The sequence below is a fragment of the Felis catus genome, chromosome D4 (assembly GCF_018350175.1).
Source record: "Felis catus isolate Fca126 chromosome D4, F.catus_Fca126_mat1.0, whole genome shotgun sequence".
Lineage (NCBI taxonomy): Eukaryota > Metazoa > Chordata > Mammalia > Carnivora > Felidae > Felis > Felis catus.
The window spans coordinates 63,234,228-63,253,675 of NC_058380.1; the positions used below are offsets into that span (position 1 = coordinate 63,234,228).

The 19,448-nt window shown below is 40.4% G+C and overlaps 1 protein-coding gene and 1 long non-coding RNA gene across 8 annotated transcripts in view; one reads left to right on the forward strand and one right to left on the reverse strand.

Annotated features, from left to right (window-relative positions):
• PLPPR1 (phospholipid phosphatase related 1) overlaps nucleotides 1-19,448 on the forward strand; it is a 374,403-nt gene that overhangs the window by 337,964 nt on the left and 16,991 nt on the right. For all 7 annotated transcript variants that reach the window (XM_045043456.1, XM_045043457.1, XM_045043455.1 and 4 more), the window contains one exon: nucleotides 5,053-5,185. In XM_045043456.1, coding sequence (XP_044899391.1) covers nucleotides 5,053-5,185 — 133 coding nt within the window. The remainder of the gene's footprint in view (nucleotides 1-5,052; nucleotides 5,186-19,448) is intronic.
• The window catches only part of LOC123381714, a 28,717-nt gene that overhangs the window by 4,133 nt on the left and 5,136 nt on the right, over nucleotides 1-19,448 (reverse strand). The gene's annotated exons all lie outside the window — the stretch shown is intronic.

A 19,448-nucleotide genomic window follows, 5' to 3' on the forward strand; every position in this document is an offset into this window, starting at 1 on the left:
CACCCAAAACATATATTGCAGGAGTTCTAGATGCCCTTTTTAGTGACAACCACATATAATGTGCAGTGAAACCCCCTTACAATATGAGATTGTCATACATCTTCCAGTGACTTTTTTCTGCAAACTGTTTATATTTTGAAATCTGAAAACTGTCCCCTAAATACTGTGTGTTGATATCCTTTATTTATCACTTACCAGATCTTCTGTGAAACATTGTGAAGAAACGAGGTCTAAGAGATAACACACCCAACTGATACACCATATTCCAGGATTATTTGTTTATTTCTTTGCCATTTGGGTTTTCATATCTGAAATACAACTTTATCAAGCTAGAACAGTTATCCTCATTACTTAAAGTATACTTACTATTATCTAAATGTCTTATGTCATGTGGGGTTGTAGCTGGCAGAGCTAGGGGATAAGAAATGCACCAATGGAATTCACGTGCAGTTCATTCATTTCCAGATCTAGAGTTTGGCCTTGGTCATTTCTCACCAGAGGGTGTTCTCATTTGCTGTGAGTGATACGATGTTTGTTAGCCAACAATCAGAAAGACCGTAATAGGGCAGCCAGGGACAAGCACATGGTGAGTCCCACATGTCCCATTTACTCTCTGAACAGAGGGGTAGATAGAGGCAGAGTGTGTGTGGCAAAGACACAGATGGGGGAACCCAGCCATTGCCAAAACCAGAGTCCTAAATCTGCCACAATGTACAAAATGGCACTCAATGTGGGCTGGAGGCCTGGCAGGAAAGAAGAGAGACCCCTTCCCTTATCAAGCAGAATTCTCTCTCTCTTTCTCTCTCTCTCTCTCTCTCTCTCTCTCTCTCTCTCTCTCTCTCTCTCTCTCTCTCTCTCTCCCCCCCCCCCTCTCTCTCCCCCTCTCTCTCCAAGCATAATCAGGCCCTATATGAGATTATGGGACCCAATAAATGGACAAATAGCACCCTGTGTGTGGTCAGTAAAATGCAGAAAAATGCACTTCCTTCAGCCCATTCGTGGAGTCTGAGAACTGGATTGTTTCTTCAGCAACCTTTATGTCCATCACAGTCTTTACTGACAACCAGAAATATCTTCCTATTTCAGTTATAAAATGACCCCCTTCCTCCCTCACTTTCTTCCTCTCTTCCTTATGTGAATATTTATCATCACTTAATATATTCCAAGCATTGCCTGAACTGGGTATATAAGTTGGTAGATATCCTTGCTCTGACTTCTTTTTCTTTTATGCTTCATACCTCAATGGGAATTTGAATATTGCCAGCCAATAATAACAAACCTTGTACTAATTATTACCTTTGACATGAGAGTCTTAGGATTTACTTGTGGATTTATTTGGGCCCCATACCCTTTTGCATGACAAGTTCTGTTTGGTCTGACATGACTTGTAGTGATTTTGTTGAGATTTTTGTGTGGGTATATGGGTATGCACGTGTGTATTTTTAACAAGAATAGGTTGTGTAGATGTTTACACACATTTTTTGCCTCCTTTTCCCTCTTGTGTGAGTAGTGGAAAGTTTCACTAAATGGAGAATTTCTAGAATGTGCACATCTCTTTCCTGTAGAGTAAGAATGTTTTGGGCTTCTGAAATGGTTAAGGCAAGCAATGCTTATTTCTTTTCATATTTGTCCTTATGTGTTTATCACCCCCATCCCATTTCCCTCATTTACTTTGTAATCATATTTCATTTAATGACATTACATGATGTATTTATTCAGTTTTTTTGCCCTCCCTACACACACACACACACACACACACACACACACACACACACACACACACACGGCATCTGTTCACGGCTATGCCTCCAGTGCTAAAACAATTCCTGGCAGAGTGGGTTCTCCCTCTCCAAAACTGTTGAATGCAAAATGAGGATATGATGAATTTAGTTTAGAAGAGATAATTCACTTTGTATTACTTGGTCCACAGTTTTCATTTATTCTTAAGCAATACACCAAGAATTGTGTGTTTTCCGGTCCATATTGTCAATTCCCTGCAGTGTTCATCTTCAGAGAAATAAAGGTCAGAGGTTAGAGTCTATAAGGTCAGATTCTACCTAGAAGTAGGTCCTCTAAAGATTCAATCTTTTGTTTGTTCAGCAAGTATTAATTGAGCCTACCAGACCTTGTTCTAAGCACCATACAAGGAATGGCACAAGTCCTTCCCATAAGAATATTGTAGTCAAATGAAGAGGGACACACAAACAATAATTGCAGTTAAGTGGGTAGATGTCAGGAGAGAGATCTGTATAACATGTTGTGGGAGCAATGACAAGACAGGGTCTCTTTTCCCGAGGGGATCTGGTAAAGGCTTTGGGGAGGGTAGTGACATTTTCACTGGGTCCAGAAGGATAAATAATAGAAATTATTTTTTGTTCTTTATAGTCTACCTCATTACACCTGTGTTCCAAAAGACCTTCCTTAATCTGGTGTGCTTCATTCAACATTGAATAACTATGATGTACCTTACACTGGGCTAAGCCGGGGGATGCCGTAGGGAGGGGATAGTAACCAAGAATACCAGGACATCCCATAACAAAGAACAACAATAATAATATGTAACCATTTCTGATAAGAAATAGAAAAGAGAAACGCAAGGTAAGAAATTCACGTGTAACAAGAATGCCTGAGCTAGTCTGTGGAATCAGAGAAAACTCCCTCAAGGAAATACTGTTTCATGTATCCAAGCATGCATGAATCCATCCCCATCTGTTCACTAAGATAAAAAACCAACGATACGCTTCCATCACGTACAGTAAGGACAAACAAAACCCTTTGGCACCTTATTTTGGCAAAGATAGGTCTTACTGGAAAAGAAGGAGGGCTGAGTTCTTAAAGCTATTCAGATATTTGAGATGACAGAGCATCATCTCATTGTTAATTCCAAGGGACATTAGGCACAAAATATTTTTAACTCGGAACAACCATACTTCGACGCCACCTGCCAAAGTGATACATGCCATTGTGTGCCTGTCTGACCCCAAATACTGTCTACTCCTGCCAACTTCCCACCTCCTTCTGACTTGCCTGTAGTGCTATTTCCACAACACCATTCTGTCTTGTACTTTAATAGCATCTGAGTTTTTCAGTATTTAAAACATATTACGCTTAACTTGTTTTGTTTTCTATGTGCTCAATATTAAACACAGATGCAACAAATATTTTTATTGAGTCACTACTTAGTAAAAGTGTAAGCAGTTGAGATGAAGACCATGGAGCCAGGTCTTCTTGGCTTCAGAGCCAGGGTTTGTGACTTACTAGCTCTGACCTTAGACAAATTATTGAATCCCTCTGTGCCTCAGGTGTTACATTTGTACAATCAAGATAACACTTGTGCATGGAATTATGTGTAAAGGCCACATTCTAGTGCTGCCTCCAACACTGACTATGTGTGGCCAAGCACTGAGACCTTTGGCGTCCTAGATCATAAAAGGGAAAATATCTGTAAATGGTTCCAATTTTATAATTTTATAGTTTCATTTCCACACCCTGTGCCATTCATGATGTTGCCACCTTTATCCATCTATTCCATAATGACGGAAGGAATATAAGGAATGGGAATTCTTAACGTATTGATAAAGTTTATCTAACACCATAAGCATGTACATAGCAAAGAAGAACATCTATAGGATCACATTCTTCTGGGAAAATGTTGAAATTGGGATTAGGAAAATAAAAATGGCATGTGATGTGGTGGAAAGTGTGGACTTTAGAATTTAGTTGTCCTGGATACAAATCCCAGTGCCCCCACATGCCAATTGTATGCTTTGGGAGGTCCTGAATGTTCTATCTTCCCCAGCAAAGCGAGGGTAATAATACTTATACTAGGAATCTTATAAGCATGTAAAATACTATGATGAAGTGCCTGACACATAGTTTTCAATAGATGATGGTAATTAGTAACTTTTTATTCTTTGTTGGTGGTTCTCAGTCTTCACTTGTGGCAGAGTTGGTGACAACTTACCTCATGCTAGTTCCCCTTATTTTTTTTTGAGAGACAGACAGAGAGAGAGCAAGCCTGAGTGGGGGAGGGGGAGAGGGCGAGGGAGAGAGTCCCAAGCAGCCTCTACACTCAGCACAGAGCCTGATGGGGGACTCAATCTCACAACCATGAGATCATGAACTGAGCCAAAATCAAGACTCACTTAACCAACTGAGACACCCAGACACCCTCCCCCGTCAGTTCCTTATTTTAAATAAGAATATACTGTGCTGAGTACTACAAGAGTAATCAAGAAACATAGGTTGTGGTCCCTGTCCTCAGAGAGTTTACAGCCTACACAAAGACATTATAATGTATATAGTAATATATATGTATTAGTTCAAGATAACGAGAGAGAGGTACCAAGGTACCAGTTATAAAGAGACAGTCAACCAGTAAGAGAAATAAAGCTCAAGCCAATATATTCAAGTAAAGATTTATCAGGTGAATAATGTGTTGCCATGTAACAAGGTAATAATTTATTGTTATGTGTGCTTATAATGCCTTGTTAGGCACATGGGGCTGTCCCAGTCATTTCTCATCATTGCAACTCACACATTCAGTTAAAAAAATCAATCCCAGGGACACCTGGGTGGTTCAGTCGATTGAGCGTCGGGCGCTTGATTTCAGCTCAGGTCATGGTCTCGTAGTTTGAGAGACTGGGATTCTCTCTCTCTCCCTCACCCTCTGCCCCTCCCCCACTCATGCTTGCTCCCTCTCTCTCTCTCTCTCTCTCTGTCTCTCAAAATAAATAAATAAACATGAAAAAAATTCAGTCCCAGTGTGAGTGAGCCTTATCATAGTTCCTACTGCAATTCACTATTTCCATTTATGTTTTTATGACCTTAGAATTTAATAATATAGCCTGAAACCTAGCTGAAATTATCAGTTATTGCCACCTCTAATTCTTTTGAAGAATTAAGTACAAATTATGATTTAACTCTCCATCTCTGCAACATGACATCTTTTAAAAGCATTTGGAGCTTCAGAAGTTTTTGTTTTTTAAGGCAACTGGTCTCTTTTGTCAGATAGCTTTCCAACTTGACATTTCTTAAACATTCTTTCTCCAGATTTTTATTGGTGAGATATCCATGTATTTCATAAAGTCAACCAGAGAATCTCTAATTGCCCAGGAGAAAACAATCCTGACCGGAGAATGCTGTTACCTGAACCCCTTACTCCGAAGGATCATAAGATTCATAGGTGAGTATAAAAGCATGCTCAACTGAACCCTCGCCCGCAGGTAAAACCTACTACCCTTACCACAGATGGACACACTTGATAAAATAAACTAAGCTATGAAAGCATCAACTTTTAAAAGCAACGGTTTCTTTAGGGATTTTCCAGGAAGTACAGAAACCGAGCCTAATCGTAGTGCCATGTCAAATTTTTCATCCTTAAAGTGAAGCAGCACTTATTGTCTTACAAATGATTTCAACTTAGATTTTTTTCCCCCTACACAATATTTATCTGAGATTCCCTCTGGACATATATTTTCATAGTCACCAGCTATTGTCATATACCCTTTAACTGAATCAGGGGAGCATGTGGGGGCCCAGCAGGGGACACCAATAAAATGAATTTAGAAATAATCAAATTTCCTGACAAAAATTTCCCATCCAGTATAATTTTGTTATGTGGGGAACTCTACGAAGTATGGGCAATCTAATCCATCAGATTCTGGAAAACAAGGTTGGAAGGCAGAATCCATCTGATTCTGCCTTTCCAAGTTTGGAAAACAAATCGTTTTATTAGCATTCATGATAAGAAATAATTAAGGCATGTTCTATATCTGTCCTTCTAAGACTTTTATAAAAATGTCTGAGGTGGTGTGGATAATGACTATAGTTATGGGGATGAGTGTGTATATGGGTATAGGTAGGAATATACCTATATATATATTCCTACCTCTGATTAGATCTTCATGGGAGCCAGGATAAAACTCCCGAGTGTGATCATAGCCGGTATTGAAACAAGCTGTGATACTAGTGAGAACCTACAGAACTGACAACTGGGAAAGTGAAGTCCAGAATATGGCATGCTCTAAACTCTTGGTTTTCCTTAATCCTGTTTTTTCCCCGCTGTAGGAAAAAGGGTTGAATTTCCTCAAGTCATAGGCAAATGACCACATTAAAATCAAATATGCAATAACTTCTATGATCAGAGTAGAAATGAGGGACGTAGTACAGCGGGAAGTCTAAGAAAATCTAATTTCAAAGAAGCAACCCTTAACATTAAAATAGTCTTCAGCATCTACTGATGGTATTTGCAGAATGACCTGTGGCAGTCTGTAATCAGCTCACTGGGTAATCCCCTAATCAATACAATGTCATCTCTGTCTATGAGTTCACTCATTCCAAACAGTGGTGCCCTTCAAAGATGTTCGGAGTTCGGTCACTTCCCACCAGAGTGGCGAGGTAACAAATCATCGAGGAGAAAACAAAAGGAGAAAAGAGAATATTTATTATCAGTAGAGTGGAATAGATGCTTTATAAACATTTCATTTAATCCACCCAACACCCAATAAGGTAATTGATAATCCTAATTGTACAAGTGAAGATCTGATATAAAATGGGATGAAGTAACTTTTCCCAAGGAGTATGAGAGTGCCTGTGTATGTATATAGACACATTCACATAATTTGATTCGGAGAAGATTTCATGTTCACTGCCTGATCATATAATGAGAGCAAGTTATTCAAAGCAGAAGGTGATTAGACTATAATTAAGCAGAGATATCTTTATAAAAGTCACTGTTGTTTTTCCTTGGCAAAGATAATTTATACCTATTTGGGATCCACCCCAGCTGGGGCAGAGTCCAAAGAATAGAAATTGTAACTGATATCTGTCATTTATACAGACCTGCCTGTATGCATTGTCAGGGCAAGACTTTGTTCACGGAGGGATGCCAAAAGGCCCCCACCATCCAGGAACGAACCCTGCCGATTGCCAGCGGTGGTACTTGAAATCCCTACTGTAGTCAGTGCATCGAGCTGAGGTGTGGTTTCAGGAGGGCAATTAAATAGAAATGTCTCACCCTAGAGAAACATCAAACTCCCATTTCCATAATCAGCGACACTTTAGTCCATTGGGGTCTATCATAAGCTGACAGAGATACTTCTCACAGGGATGCTTGTGTGGGGAGACAGCCAGCAGGTAGCATGTAAACCTCGGAGAATTAGAGGAACAGCATCAAAAGAGAAGAGAGATTGCTGGCTAAGGAAGCACCTGCTCCATTCTTTTCATCTTTTGTTTTATGGCACCAGGATCTGCCCAGTTGCTTAAATCAAAAACCTAGAAGTCACATTAAACCAAAGGAGAACTTGTTAGAAATGTACATTCTTAGGCTCCATTCCATACCTACGGAATCAGAAAGTCTGGGGATGGAGCCTGATAATCTGTGTTTCATGATAGGTCATCCAGGTGATTCTGATGCACTCTGAAGTTTGGGAGCCACAGCTTTAAGCCATTGAAATTTCTTGCCCTGTAAGTGGTCTCCCTCCATCTTGTCTTGCAACGTGGCTCTGTGTACCCCAGCCCTGCAAAAATAACATCCACTGACCACTTGGCACGTGTTTCTGGAGCAAAAGTATGACCAGGTCATTTCCCTGCTTAAATTCTTTCAAAGAATCCCTAGCGTGCTTAACAGTGTGATGCTTTGCCCTGGTTCCTGTTCATGCGCTGCTCCTTCTGCCTATTGCCATCCTCTCGCCCTTACAGCTGACAATCCTGCTCGTTCTCCAACACGCAGCTTACATGTTACCTGTTTACCAACCCAGACAGCTCTCTACCTCCTCTCCCCAGCCCCCACTGAGCCTTACACCTGCATCTTTTATAGGCACTTAAAATTTCACTGTAATTATGTAGGGCTTTTACTCCTACTAACTTGTGATCCTTCGTAGAGCAGGAACTGTATCTTTTCACTTTTTAGCAACAGCATATTGCAAAATGCCTGGCACATAGTAGGTTTTCATTAATTTTTTTTTTTTTGGATAAGTAAAGAACAAAGATTACCTGTGTTAAGACACAGATTTGCCTAAAATTGCTTCCATAAATGCTGGTTCTTAAATATATTCATTTACCTGCTGTTTAATTAACTTTATTACCACTCTTCAGCTTAGTCCCAGGAAATTAAAGTAAATAAGTTAGGCAGTTTCTAAGAGAAGGTGAGAGAAGTCTGTCCTAACTTCATATAGGAGAGTTGAAGGTGTAGGGAAAGGCTATTTATCTTAAGAAGAGTAACATTTTTTTTAGTACCTGGATTAATGTTTTTTATAAGAGGAAAAAACATACTACTTAAAAACCCTTTAAATAGGGATGCTTCCTTTGAAAACAATCAAAGTAAACTAAGGCAGTAATCAAATATACTAGAAATGTTATTGTAAAGAGATTAACAGTCTGTTTTTCTGACCTAGTAGCCACCAAAAATGATCAGAAGATGGCAACTGTTTCAGCTAACTATTCTAATTAAGTTGAAATCCCATGACTTTCTCTTGCCATTTATGTAATTATTCTAGAGTCCATTACAAATAGTATTTCCCAACAAATACGATCAGCTTCGCATTGCAAAATGACCAGTGAATTAGCAAAATATTTTTAAGCAGAATCATGCTGTATGCTGTCAAAGGTGAGGGAAAAGTTGGAATTCGAATACATTTTTGGCAAGACTAAACTGATACACCCTTTCTGCATAGCAGTTTGATGGTATATTTCAATAATCTTAAAAACAGCTGTCCTTTTTAACCCAAAATTCTACTTCAAATAATTTATCCTACGGAAATGATCACTGCTATAGATTAATTTTTATGGACTAAAATTATTTTTTATAACCTAAATTAGAAATCTCTCAAGATACAATTTTTTCAAAATAATGCTCCCACCATAAGTTGCAACCTCAGAAAATATTATTTTTAAGAATTTTTAATGAAAAGGGAAATATTCACGATATAATTTTATGTGAAAAAGTCAAGACACTATGAATCTATATTTCAAAATAAGGATACAGTATCATAGGTGTGTATGTGTGTATTTATTTGTGTGTGGGTATCCCAGAGAAAAAAAGATTGAAGGGAAATACACTAAAAGTTACCTTTGTCACTTCTGAGTGTTAGAAGAATGGTTGAATAATTTTTATCTTTTGCTTTCTATGCTCTAATTTTTAATTTTTATCATCAATATGTATAATTTTAAAATCAGAAAAGAGAGCTAAACATTATTTTTTTAAGGGGCAGGGAGAAGGAGTGGCAAAATAGAGGCTATCCGGAAGGATGGCCATGTCCTTTAACGTGGTCCTCAGTGTAGGAAGCAGAACTGAACGTGGCACCTTGGCTCTCAGTCTCCCCTAGTCTGGGTGGTGTGGACTTGCACAGCATCCCCTCACTCTACCCCACAGATCCAAATTTAAATTTTCAGTAAGAAAATGGCAAGAATAGTGAAGTCAAAGGGAAAACCTTCAAATGAAGCCATCTCCACCAGTAGACAGATGCTAAGTGTGTTGGCCTTCACAGAGAAGATGGAATTCTTCTGATTCACAGATCCAACAGTAAATTGGTTTTCCCAAAGTTATCATTATAGGAAGGATTCCCAGCCTCCTGAATGTAGGGATGTGCCCTCATAAGTGTTCCACCCCTTTCTAAATTGTTGTTTAATTTCTCAAGTTTTGTTTACATGATGTGGGAGGGTGGAAAAGGATGGCTGAACTAACAAATTTCACCAGCATTTTATAAGAACAGATGTACCTAAATTAGTAACACGTACTTGGACTTTTCCCTTGCCTCATCATTTTCCTCTCCAGTCCTTTTCTTATACAATCTCTTTGGTATTGCATTAAATTCTACAGCAACACCCAGATTTAAGTTCTCGAAAGAGATAAACCACTGCGTTCTTTTTTCAGGAGCAAAGACAACATAAGGAAGTCACATTTTCCCAAAAATTCATGAAGATAAGTTTAGTTATATCCTTTTCATTTACAAATATACTTGAGTAAAAGTATTCTTCAACGTTTATTTATTTTTGGGACAGAGAGAGACAGAGCATGAACGGGGGAGGGGCAGAGAGGGAGGGAGACACAGAATCGGAAACAGGCTCCAGGCTCTGAGCCATCAGCCCAGAGCCCGACGCGGGGCTCGAACTCACGGACTGCGAGATCGTGACCTGGCTGAAGTCGGACACTTAACCGACTGCGCCACCCAGGCGCCCCAAATGAGTAAAAGTATTCTTGTAAATATCAACTATTAAACAGTAACTTTTTAATTTAATATTGGAAAGTAATGAATAAAAAGCATTAGAATTTGGTGAGGGTTTTGGGGTTGTTTGCCATGTGGAGGGAAAGCTAAACTATCTTCTTGAATAACTAATTTGTTTGAGGTTAAAGGAAAAAAACTCATCTAAATATGTCAAGATTAGACTGTCTATTAGCAACTAAAATAGCCTGTCACCCAGAAGCTATTTATTATGGGCTTTCCATTTGGGATCCTATAGTTGCTCCATTATTACTTCTAATAAAAATTTAATTAAATACTAAGCAAGTCTTATGCCATTTAGGTCAGGTCTGTGGATGAGGTAGCACTGGACAGAATAGAAAGTAGCATGGTAAACAGTTAATTCATGTAACACTAATTAATTGCCATAAATTAACTATGATCTAAATGGAGCATGAATATTTTAAATGCAGTTTCAAAGGTCACAGTGTTTTATGGCCATAAGAATTGATACCCTGAGACAAGCTTAATGTCAGCCTTTCTGAGAACTAGAAAATCCTTCTCCATTTGGAAAGTCATTTAAATGTACGTTATCTGAAAAGAGATGTCATTGGATTCAGTAAGTCCATTTCTATGTACCTTCAGTATTTATAATTAAATTATAAACTGGAGGACTGATCACATTCATTCAGCCTTCAACAAATAATTTGCTGGCATCTACCATATGGTAAGCACTGATTAAGGTGTTGAGGACATATTAGTGAACCAAATAGAGATTTATTTGCCCTCATTGAGTTTATATTCCAGTAGGGGAAACTAAGCGTTAAACAAAATAAATAAGTAAATTATAGTGTTCATTAGGAGATAAGTGCCATGGGGAAAAATAATGTAGAAAAAGGAAACAGGGAGTTCGTGGGGATAGATATGTGATTTTAAAGGCTGTCCTACAAAGAGAATTGTCTAGAGTTGGCAGTGACTTCACAGCAGGATAGCGACTGCCTCAGGAACCTAGGTGCCCCGTGAACTAGGCCAGCCCCACGTGCCAACTGAAGAAGCTGAAGTTCCATTCTTTTCTAAAAACTTAGGGTGCCCAGACACCCAACTTTAGTTCTGAGACAAGAAGCTGGAGAAAAAGGGCAAATGCAAGGCAGGGCATGGGCTTATAAGCAGATGGAGATATTTCTGGAGCTCAGCAATATAAACCAGAGTTGAAGCTCTAGGATATAGATCAGAAACCAGAGTAGAAGCTCTAGGATATAGATCAGGAGGAGAAAGCCAGGATGGGTCTTAGGGGAAAAAAATGGAACCTCAGTTTCTGGGCTCCGTGAGCAGCCAAGCCACCAGACTTCAAGACTGGCCTGTTTGGTGTTTCCTTCTAGGGAGCAGAGATGCAGGGAGGAGAGGGATACTGAGGCTGGGAGCTCTGAATGACCTAAAAGCAGAACCAGACCTCTGTTCAGGTCTCCAGAGGTTGTGATGAGGCTGCCTGTGGTTGCTTTGCTCAGTGGACGGAACAAATCTGCTCTCCTTTGAGTGCCATCCTCTGTGAACCAGCACATTACATACAGTCCAGAGCAAGACTCCTACTCCAGACTCTATAGGGTACTCTCATTATCAAGAGGAAAGTTAGTCATATGAGACTCTAGTGATCCTTCCCTGAGGGTCTTCCCAGCACCAGTGTTTAAAGACTGGACTCTGATGAAAGGAGCAAGTAGATGGCCACTTTCTTACACTTTGCAGATGAGCCAGTGCACATTCATGGCACGTCAGTGAACCTCTCTGCTATAAAGCCATTTCTCAACCTCAGCACTATTGACCTGTTGAACCAGATCATTCTTTTCTGCATAGGGTGTTCAGTAGCATCCCTGGCCTCTATACACCAGATGTCAGTAGCACCCCTGACCCACTAGTGTCAATCAAAAATGCCTCTGAACACTGCAAAATGACCCCTGGAAGCAGGACCATCCTCAGTTTTAAAGATTTAGGAAGACAAGTATACTTCAGATTTTTCCTTCAAATGTTACATGAATATTTTTGCTGTGAAGATACTACACACATCACAAAATTAGGCACAGTGAGATACAAAAATACTGTGTGAATATTGGAAATGACTTCCAACAATCGATAAAGGGTGGTTTCAAAGCTTTCTATGTGAAAAATAAAATTTGTACTATATGCAAATATCGAATCACTATACTGCACACTTGAAACTAATATTCGGGGAGCCTGGGTGGCTCAGGCAGCTAAGCGTCCAGCTTCAGCTTAGGTTATGAACTTGTGGTTCACGAGTTCAAGCCTCACATCGGGCTCTGTGCTGACAGCTCAGAGCCTGGAGCCTGCATCGGATTCTTTGTCTCCCTCTCTCTCTCTGCCCCTCCCCTGCTCGCTCTCTTCTCTCTCTCAAAAATAAAACCTTCTCAAAATTAAAAGAAAAGAAATTAATGTTCTATGTCAGTTATACCTCGATTAAAAAAGCGGTGCTTTGGAAACAATTTAAATGATTATATTCGAATGTGATAAGTGACTAGGAAATGCGTCAAGCACAGGGCAACAGCACCAGATCAGTAATCTGTCAGTTATCAACAGGACTTGATGCTTGTCAGTGGTGGGAATGGAGGGAATTCAAAGCACCAGCTTTGTTTTTGAAACACAAACATTATCAGAAAGGGCAGAACTCGGGATCTGCTATTTAGAAGCCCTTCAGAATTTAATATACCCATTGTTAGATTCTTTGGTAGGTTAGGAATCTAGAATCTTCCCTCTCCATATTTAGTTTGTATCTAGGGCATACTTCCTAGATTTACCTGCATGCAACTTCTCCATTTTATTGTAGAATTCCACTGCCTCTGGCCAACTTTTAGGATCTTTGTCTCTCTCAAGCAGCATTTGGATCCACACTGCCTAGGGGAACTGAGAGACAGATATTGAAAGGCCAGCAGGAGTCAGACATTTGAGAGAGAAAAACACTGAGGAACTGTCCCCAGAAAGGAGGACTAAAGAAGACACTCCAGTTGAGATGAAACTGTGTCATCAAGAAATGTAATTTTATGCTTTGGGGAAGGAGAGATGTGTTTGTTCTTTCATATATAAAAATATTTAGGAGGAATGGTTCCTGTTGATTACCCATCATCTTTATTAAGTAATTATCCTTAACCTTCATCCATCATGATGAGTAGATATACTGCCAAATATAAGGTACTTTTTAAAACCACCAGCTCATCATATTGTAAAAGGTACTTTATTAATACGGAGAATGAATAACACAAAGAGTCGAATATTTGATTGAGGTTGTTAGCATTATAGGGTCCTTGTCTCTCCTCTGTTTTAAAAATAACTTTATAACCAATTTTATAATCAAGCCTGGGTGGCTCAGTCAATTAAGCATCCGACTTTGTCTCAGGTCTTGATCTCACAGTTTGTGAGTTTGAGCCCCGTGCTGAGCTCTGTGCTGACAGCACAGAGCCCAATTCTGATCTTCTGAACCCTCTCTCCTGCCCCTCCCCCACTTGCGTGCATGCTCTGTCTCTCTCTGTCTCTCTCTCTCAAAAATAAATCATTAAAAATAAAATAAAATAAAATATACTGAGGACATTTATTTCCCTCAGTTATAAAAATAGTAGTAACTAGTATCTATATCAAGCTCACAACTACAAAATGTTTTTACAACTATTTCTGTGATTTGCATAATAACCCTGTGATATAAAGGAACTGAGGTCCAGACTAGTTGATTTAAATAAAATTATTCTTAGAATTAAAACCATGCCATTAAGACAAGTAGACTCCCATCAGCCTTTGGTGTTTTCATGAAATATGTAGGAAACAGAGACCACATGGATCTTGTTTTGTGAACACCTGAAATTAACTGTGCAAGGAACTGATGTATTCAATAGTGTCAGAAACTTCTTTCTGAAGCATAAGATATTTGATGTGTGTAGATCAATTTGCACTGATGGGTGTTGTAATATATTAGAAAAAAATTAGATTCATTGCCAAAGTGATAAAAAAAAAAAACTATCTCATTCAGTGATGACATATCCCAAGTATTTTATCATAATATTCTTGTTGGAAAATTGTTGCCTAAAATATTGAGGAATTCTTGTTCAGTTGTGACAAGTGCAATACATTTCATCGGGGGCATGTTCTAAATCCTTGCCTCTTCTCAGTGTGCATTTGCACGTGTGTGTGCATGTGTGTGTGTGTGTGTGTGTGTGGCCAAGCAAACAGGACTAAAAGAGTTGTTTTTCATGACCTGATGCCTACTCATATTTAAAAATTTTTTTTTTAATGTTTATTTATTTTTTTTGAGAGAGAGACAGAGACAGAATGCGAGTAGGTTAGGGGCAGAGAGAGAGGGAGACACAGAATCCGAAGCAGGCTCCAGGCTCCGAGCTGTCAGCACAGAGCCCAACACGGGGCTCGAACTCATGAGCTGTGGCCTACTCATATTTTTTTAGGTTTATGAAAATATAAGCTTAGAAGGTTATGATTAAGAGTATGGATTTAGGGGTACCTGGGTGGCTCAGTTGATTAAGTGTCTGACTCTTGGTTTTGACTCAGATCATGATCTCACAGTTCCTGAGTTTGAGCCCCACATCAGGCTCTGCACTGACAGTGTGGAACCTGCTTGGGATTCTCTCTCTCCCTTTCTCTCTGCCCCTCCCCCACTCACACTGTCTCTCTCTCTCTCTCTCTCTCTCTCTCAAAATAAATAAATCAGGGGCGCCTGGGTGGCGCAGTCGGTTAAGCGTCCGACTTCAGCCAGGTCACGATCTCGCGGTCCGTGAGTTCGAGCCCCGCGTCAGGCTCTGGGCTGATGGCTCGGAGCCTGGAGCCTGTTTCTGATTCTGTGTCTCCCTCTCTCTCTCTGCCCCTCCCCCGTTCATTCTCTGTCTCTCTTTGTCCCAAAAATAAATAAAAAACGTTGAAAAAAAAATTTTTTTTAAATAAATAAATCAACTTAAAAAAAAAAAGAGTGTGGATTTAGAGCCATACTATTTAGTTTCTAATCCCAGCTCTTTTTTGGTCAACTTAATTGACCTCTTTGTGAAATGTGGAGCTACTAACAGTGTCTACCTCATAGAGCTGTGGTGGCAACTGAGTGAACTATATTCTAAAGCATTTAGACCAATACCTAATGCACACTAAGCACACAGTATTAGCTATCCTTGTTACTGTCTTTATTGTTATTACCTAGTATCCATGGCACTCTTATTTAAACATCTCACCTGTGCAGTACATCCTTACAAGGAAATGGGATGAACATGGTAACACAGATAAGTCTCTTCGTTGGGTAACTTTCAGTTTGAATAAAGCATATTAAACAGAAGACGCTTCAGGGCACCTGGGTGGCTCAGTCAGTTAAACATCCTACTGTTGATGTTGGCTCAGGTTGTGAGATCGAGCCCTGGGTCAGGCAGGCTCCTCACTGGGCATGGAGCCTGCTTTAGATTCTCTTTGTCTCTCTCCGTCTCTCTCTCTCTCTCTCTCTCTCTCTCTCTCTCTCTCTCTCTCTCTCTGTCTCTCTCAAAAATGAAAAGACATTTCACCTTCTTTCTTTCCTTTTCCTAAAGAAATGGTTGTTTCCTGAGAGAATGGTCTTCACAGCTGAATTGAGAGCAACAGCTGACTGACTTTCTCCCCTGAGATTTTCCACTAAGGAACTTGATGTGGCAAAAGTAAAAGCAAAAAGGAACTCTGTTCATTTCTTTGTATCTTGTATTCTATTTACAACGGAGATTTGGTGGAATCAAGAGTTGGTGATTGAATCAGAATGTGCACTGAGGACATGGCCCATAAGAATTCCTTAGGTGTTCCCCTTCCACTGTCGAAAATGGACTGACGAACCCATGCCACTGGCTCTCCTTGTTCCTGTGGGATAAGCTTTTCATCCATTTCCCCACTAAACCAAAGGCTAGGAACTGATTCGAGGGCGGTTTGCTTGTTGCTCAGTGTCATAGTAGGAAAACTATCACAAAAGATTCACAAAGCTGGTTACATTTTGAACATGAGAAAATGTTCAAGCATTCTCAATGTCACATAGCACAATAGTTCTTCCATCCTCTCTTTCACTGCATTGTTTTGCTAAACATAGACACAGGATCAGCCCTCTTTTAGAAATGTTAGATGAGAGGCTGAGAAGGGATGTTGACGGAGGAATGGGAGTCCCTCCCCTTTTCAGAGAGTACTGTGACCAACCTAACCCAGATAACTCATTTTTATGTCTTTTTCAATATTTTCTTTTTTTTTTTTTTTTGAAGTTCTATATTTTAGTTTCTCTGCATGAGAATAGGTAGGAGTCATGACTTCATGTGCCCCTGTGTTAATATTTAAACTGACAACCATTGCAACTTCTCAGGATCAGAAATGGGGACATTTCTCTCAAATATGTCTAAGTCTAAAACTATACCCAAGCTGGTCATGATTTCGGGATTCACAGGCCTCCCCGGCAGGAAGTCTCTCCTATGTATATAGCAGGGATCTCCATCTTCCAATTTAAGGTTCTTTTTTCATTCTTGCTGCATCAAAAATGGAGAATCCTTTAATTTACAATGATGACTTATGAGTTTCCCGACTCATGAGAACTTACATAGTCCCAGTTTTCAATTATTCTCTTTACTTGCTAAGTGGGACTATGCAGGATTTTGTGAAGTTTATAAAAAAGAGACATGGTCCCTACAGCTTACATGCCAAATGGTTTATTGTCAACCCTGTGTTCTGTGTTCAGTAGAATCAAGGATGTGAGACGACAATGTGAGATAATTTGGACAAGTTCCTATGCTTTCTTATCCTCTTCTATTGTTGCTCTGAGGTTTCTTTAGCAGTTCATGAATCGATCCACAAATATGTATGAAATGTTTACTATGTGCCACATTTGATACTAGGTACTTAGTGTGCAGTGTTAAAGTAGAGGTGGTCAGTGCTCTGAGAGAGCTTGTATATTCTACAATTCTAATGAGAGAGGTAGACATTACTGAATAGTCACTAATGTAAAATTCCTACAAGTCTCGAATAGAAATATTTTTTCTAAGACCCCATGAGTATGTGATTGTTTCTTTCTCCCTATTTTTCCTTAATTTTTACTTATTTCTGAGAGAGAGAGAACATGCAAGCAAGCATGAGGCGGGGGGGGGGGGGGGGGTATGGGCAGAGAGACAAGGAGACAGAGGATCCTAAGAGGACCCTGTGCTGACAGCAGAGAGCCCAACACAGGGCCGAGAACATGACCTGAGCTGAAGTTGGACACTTAACCTACTGAGCCACACAGGCACCCCTCCCTGTTTGCTCATTTTTATTGTTTATTTATTTATTTTGAGAGAGAGAGAGAGAGGCAGAGAGAGAATCCCAAGCAAGCTCCACGCTGTCAGCACAGAGCCCAGCATGGGGCTCGATCTCACGAACTGTGAGATCGTGACAGAGCCAAGATCGAGAGTCACACACTTAACTGCTTGAGCCAGCCAGGCACCTCTCGGCCTATTCACTTTTAAGTGAGGCAAGCCCTATACACAGTATTCATCAACAGAATTGTGGCTTGCTCTTGGCCTGCTCTCCGGAACGACAGCTTGCCAGCCGGTTGGTGTGCACAGCTTCAGTCCAGTTCCCAGTCAGCAGGCTTTCTACTGGAGCTCCTCGGCTCCAGTGAACTGGCATCTCCTTGTACCCCCACTACTGTAAAGATGAGACGCACACAAAACCACAGGACCCAGCAGGCCCTGCTCTCTAGAGCCCGTCTGGGTGTGTTCCTCCTAGAAGACACTACTGCCCGTGCTCCTGCCACTTCCCACCAAGTTGCTGTCCATGACTATGTTTCTGAATACATTCAGGAGAGTGAAGAAGGAGAGGAGAGAGTTTCAGATAAATTCAAAGAGCAGACCTCATCCAGTGGAGTGACTGCAGCCCTATTTCTGAGCAATCTAAAGCCTGAATCTGAGTCAGCGGCCAGATGGTAGGACAGAAAGCAATTCTCGCCCTAGGTTTTCTCCCCTGATCTCTGTTTTCTAAGGAGAAGCTTGAGTTTTTCATGAAGTAAAATTGTGTGTGTGTGTGTGAGAGAGAGAGACAGAGACAGAGACAGAGACAGAGAGTAAACTCACTCCATGTCACTTATTGACAATGGAAATCCCTTGCTGATTCTCCCTTTGGGCAGACATTATGAGTTTCCATCTTTTTTCACAAGCCCCATGTATACTTTAGTAGACAATTGAGAGATGCTCCACCAGAGGCTGTCAGCTAGGTGCCATATTAAACTGTAAATTACACATTTATAATTGAATATAGAACAGTTGGCCTTCAATTTAGAAGCCCCACCTCTAAAGGCCACAGGATCTTTGTGGCTAAAAGGAATGTAGTCTTTCCCTCACCCACCAGCCCCTACTCACCCCGTTCCCAACCTACTATCTGGGGCTAGGTTTCCTAATGAAGGGCACCTGTGTGAAAAGCAATAGCATCCTCCTTCATACCACGGAGTCCGGTTATGTATTTTCCCAGTTCTTTGTTTGGAAGGCCTAATGGTATCCTGGTATGAGTCCTGTTTTTCCAGCATGCCAATTATCTGTGGCTTTGGTGGTTCTCCTCATGCACATTTCCTGGTTATGTCACTGTTTTTCTACGTTCATGGTTGAGCGAAAGGGTAGAATACTGTAATGATTCCATAGTAGGGACCAGGTCCCAGAATTTGACCTCCGTGTCCCAAATTACTAGTGATCAAAGACCCTAATTTGTCCATAGACAGACTGAGATCAGATGGACCCAGATAGAATCCTGAGGAAAAAAATAAGGACTTTTCGATACCTTCATTTTCCTCTTTCTTTATCCTTGGGCTTGCCTGATGGGTGTCATATTTACACCACAATGAAGAGGCCGGGGCACTTGGGTGGCTCAGTTGGTTAAGCATCCAACTCTTAGTTTCAGCTCAAGTCACGATCTCATGGTTCTGAGTTGGAGCCCCACGTTGGGCTCTGTGCTGACAGTGTGCAGCATGCTTGGAATACTCTCTCTTCCTCTCTCTCTGCCCCTCCCCTACTCGCGCTGTCTGTGTCTCTCTCAAAATAAATAAATAAACTTTAAAAAACAGACAACAAAGAAGAGGCATGCTTAGATTTCCTTAGCTGATCTATGGCATCCTGACAAGGACCACAGACATCATAATCAATCTCTTTGTCCTAATTTCAGGCCCTCCTAGCCTCTTGGTCCTGTTGGCATTCTGATGCCTGTCATCCCTTAGGGATGTGGGAATTTACAACTGCTTACCCCACACCACACCAGAACGTA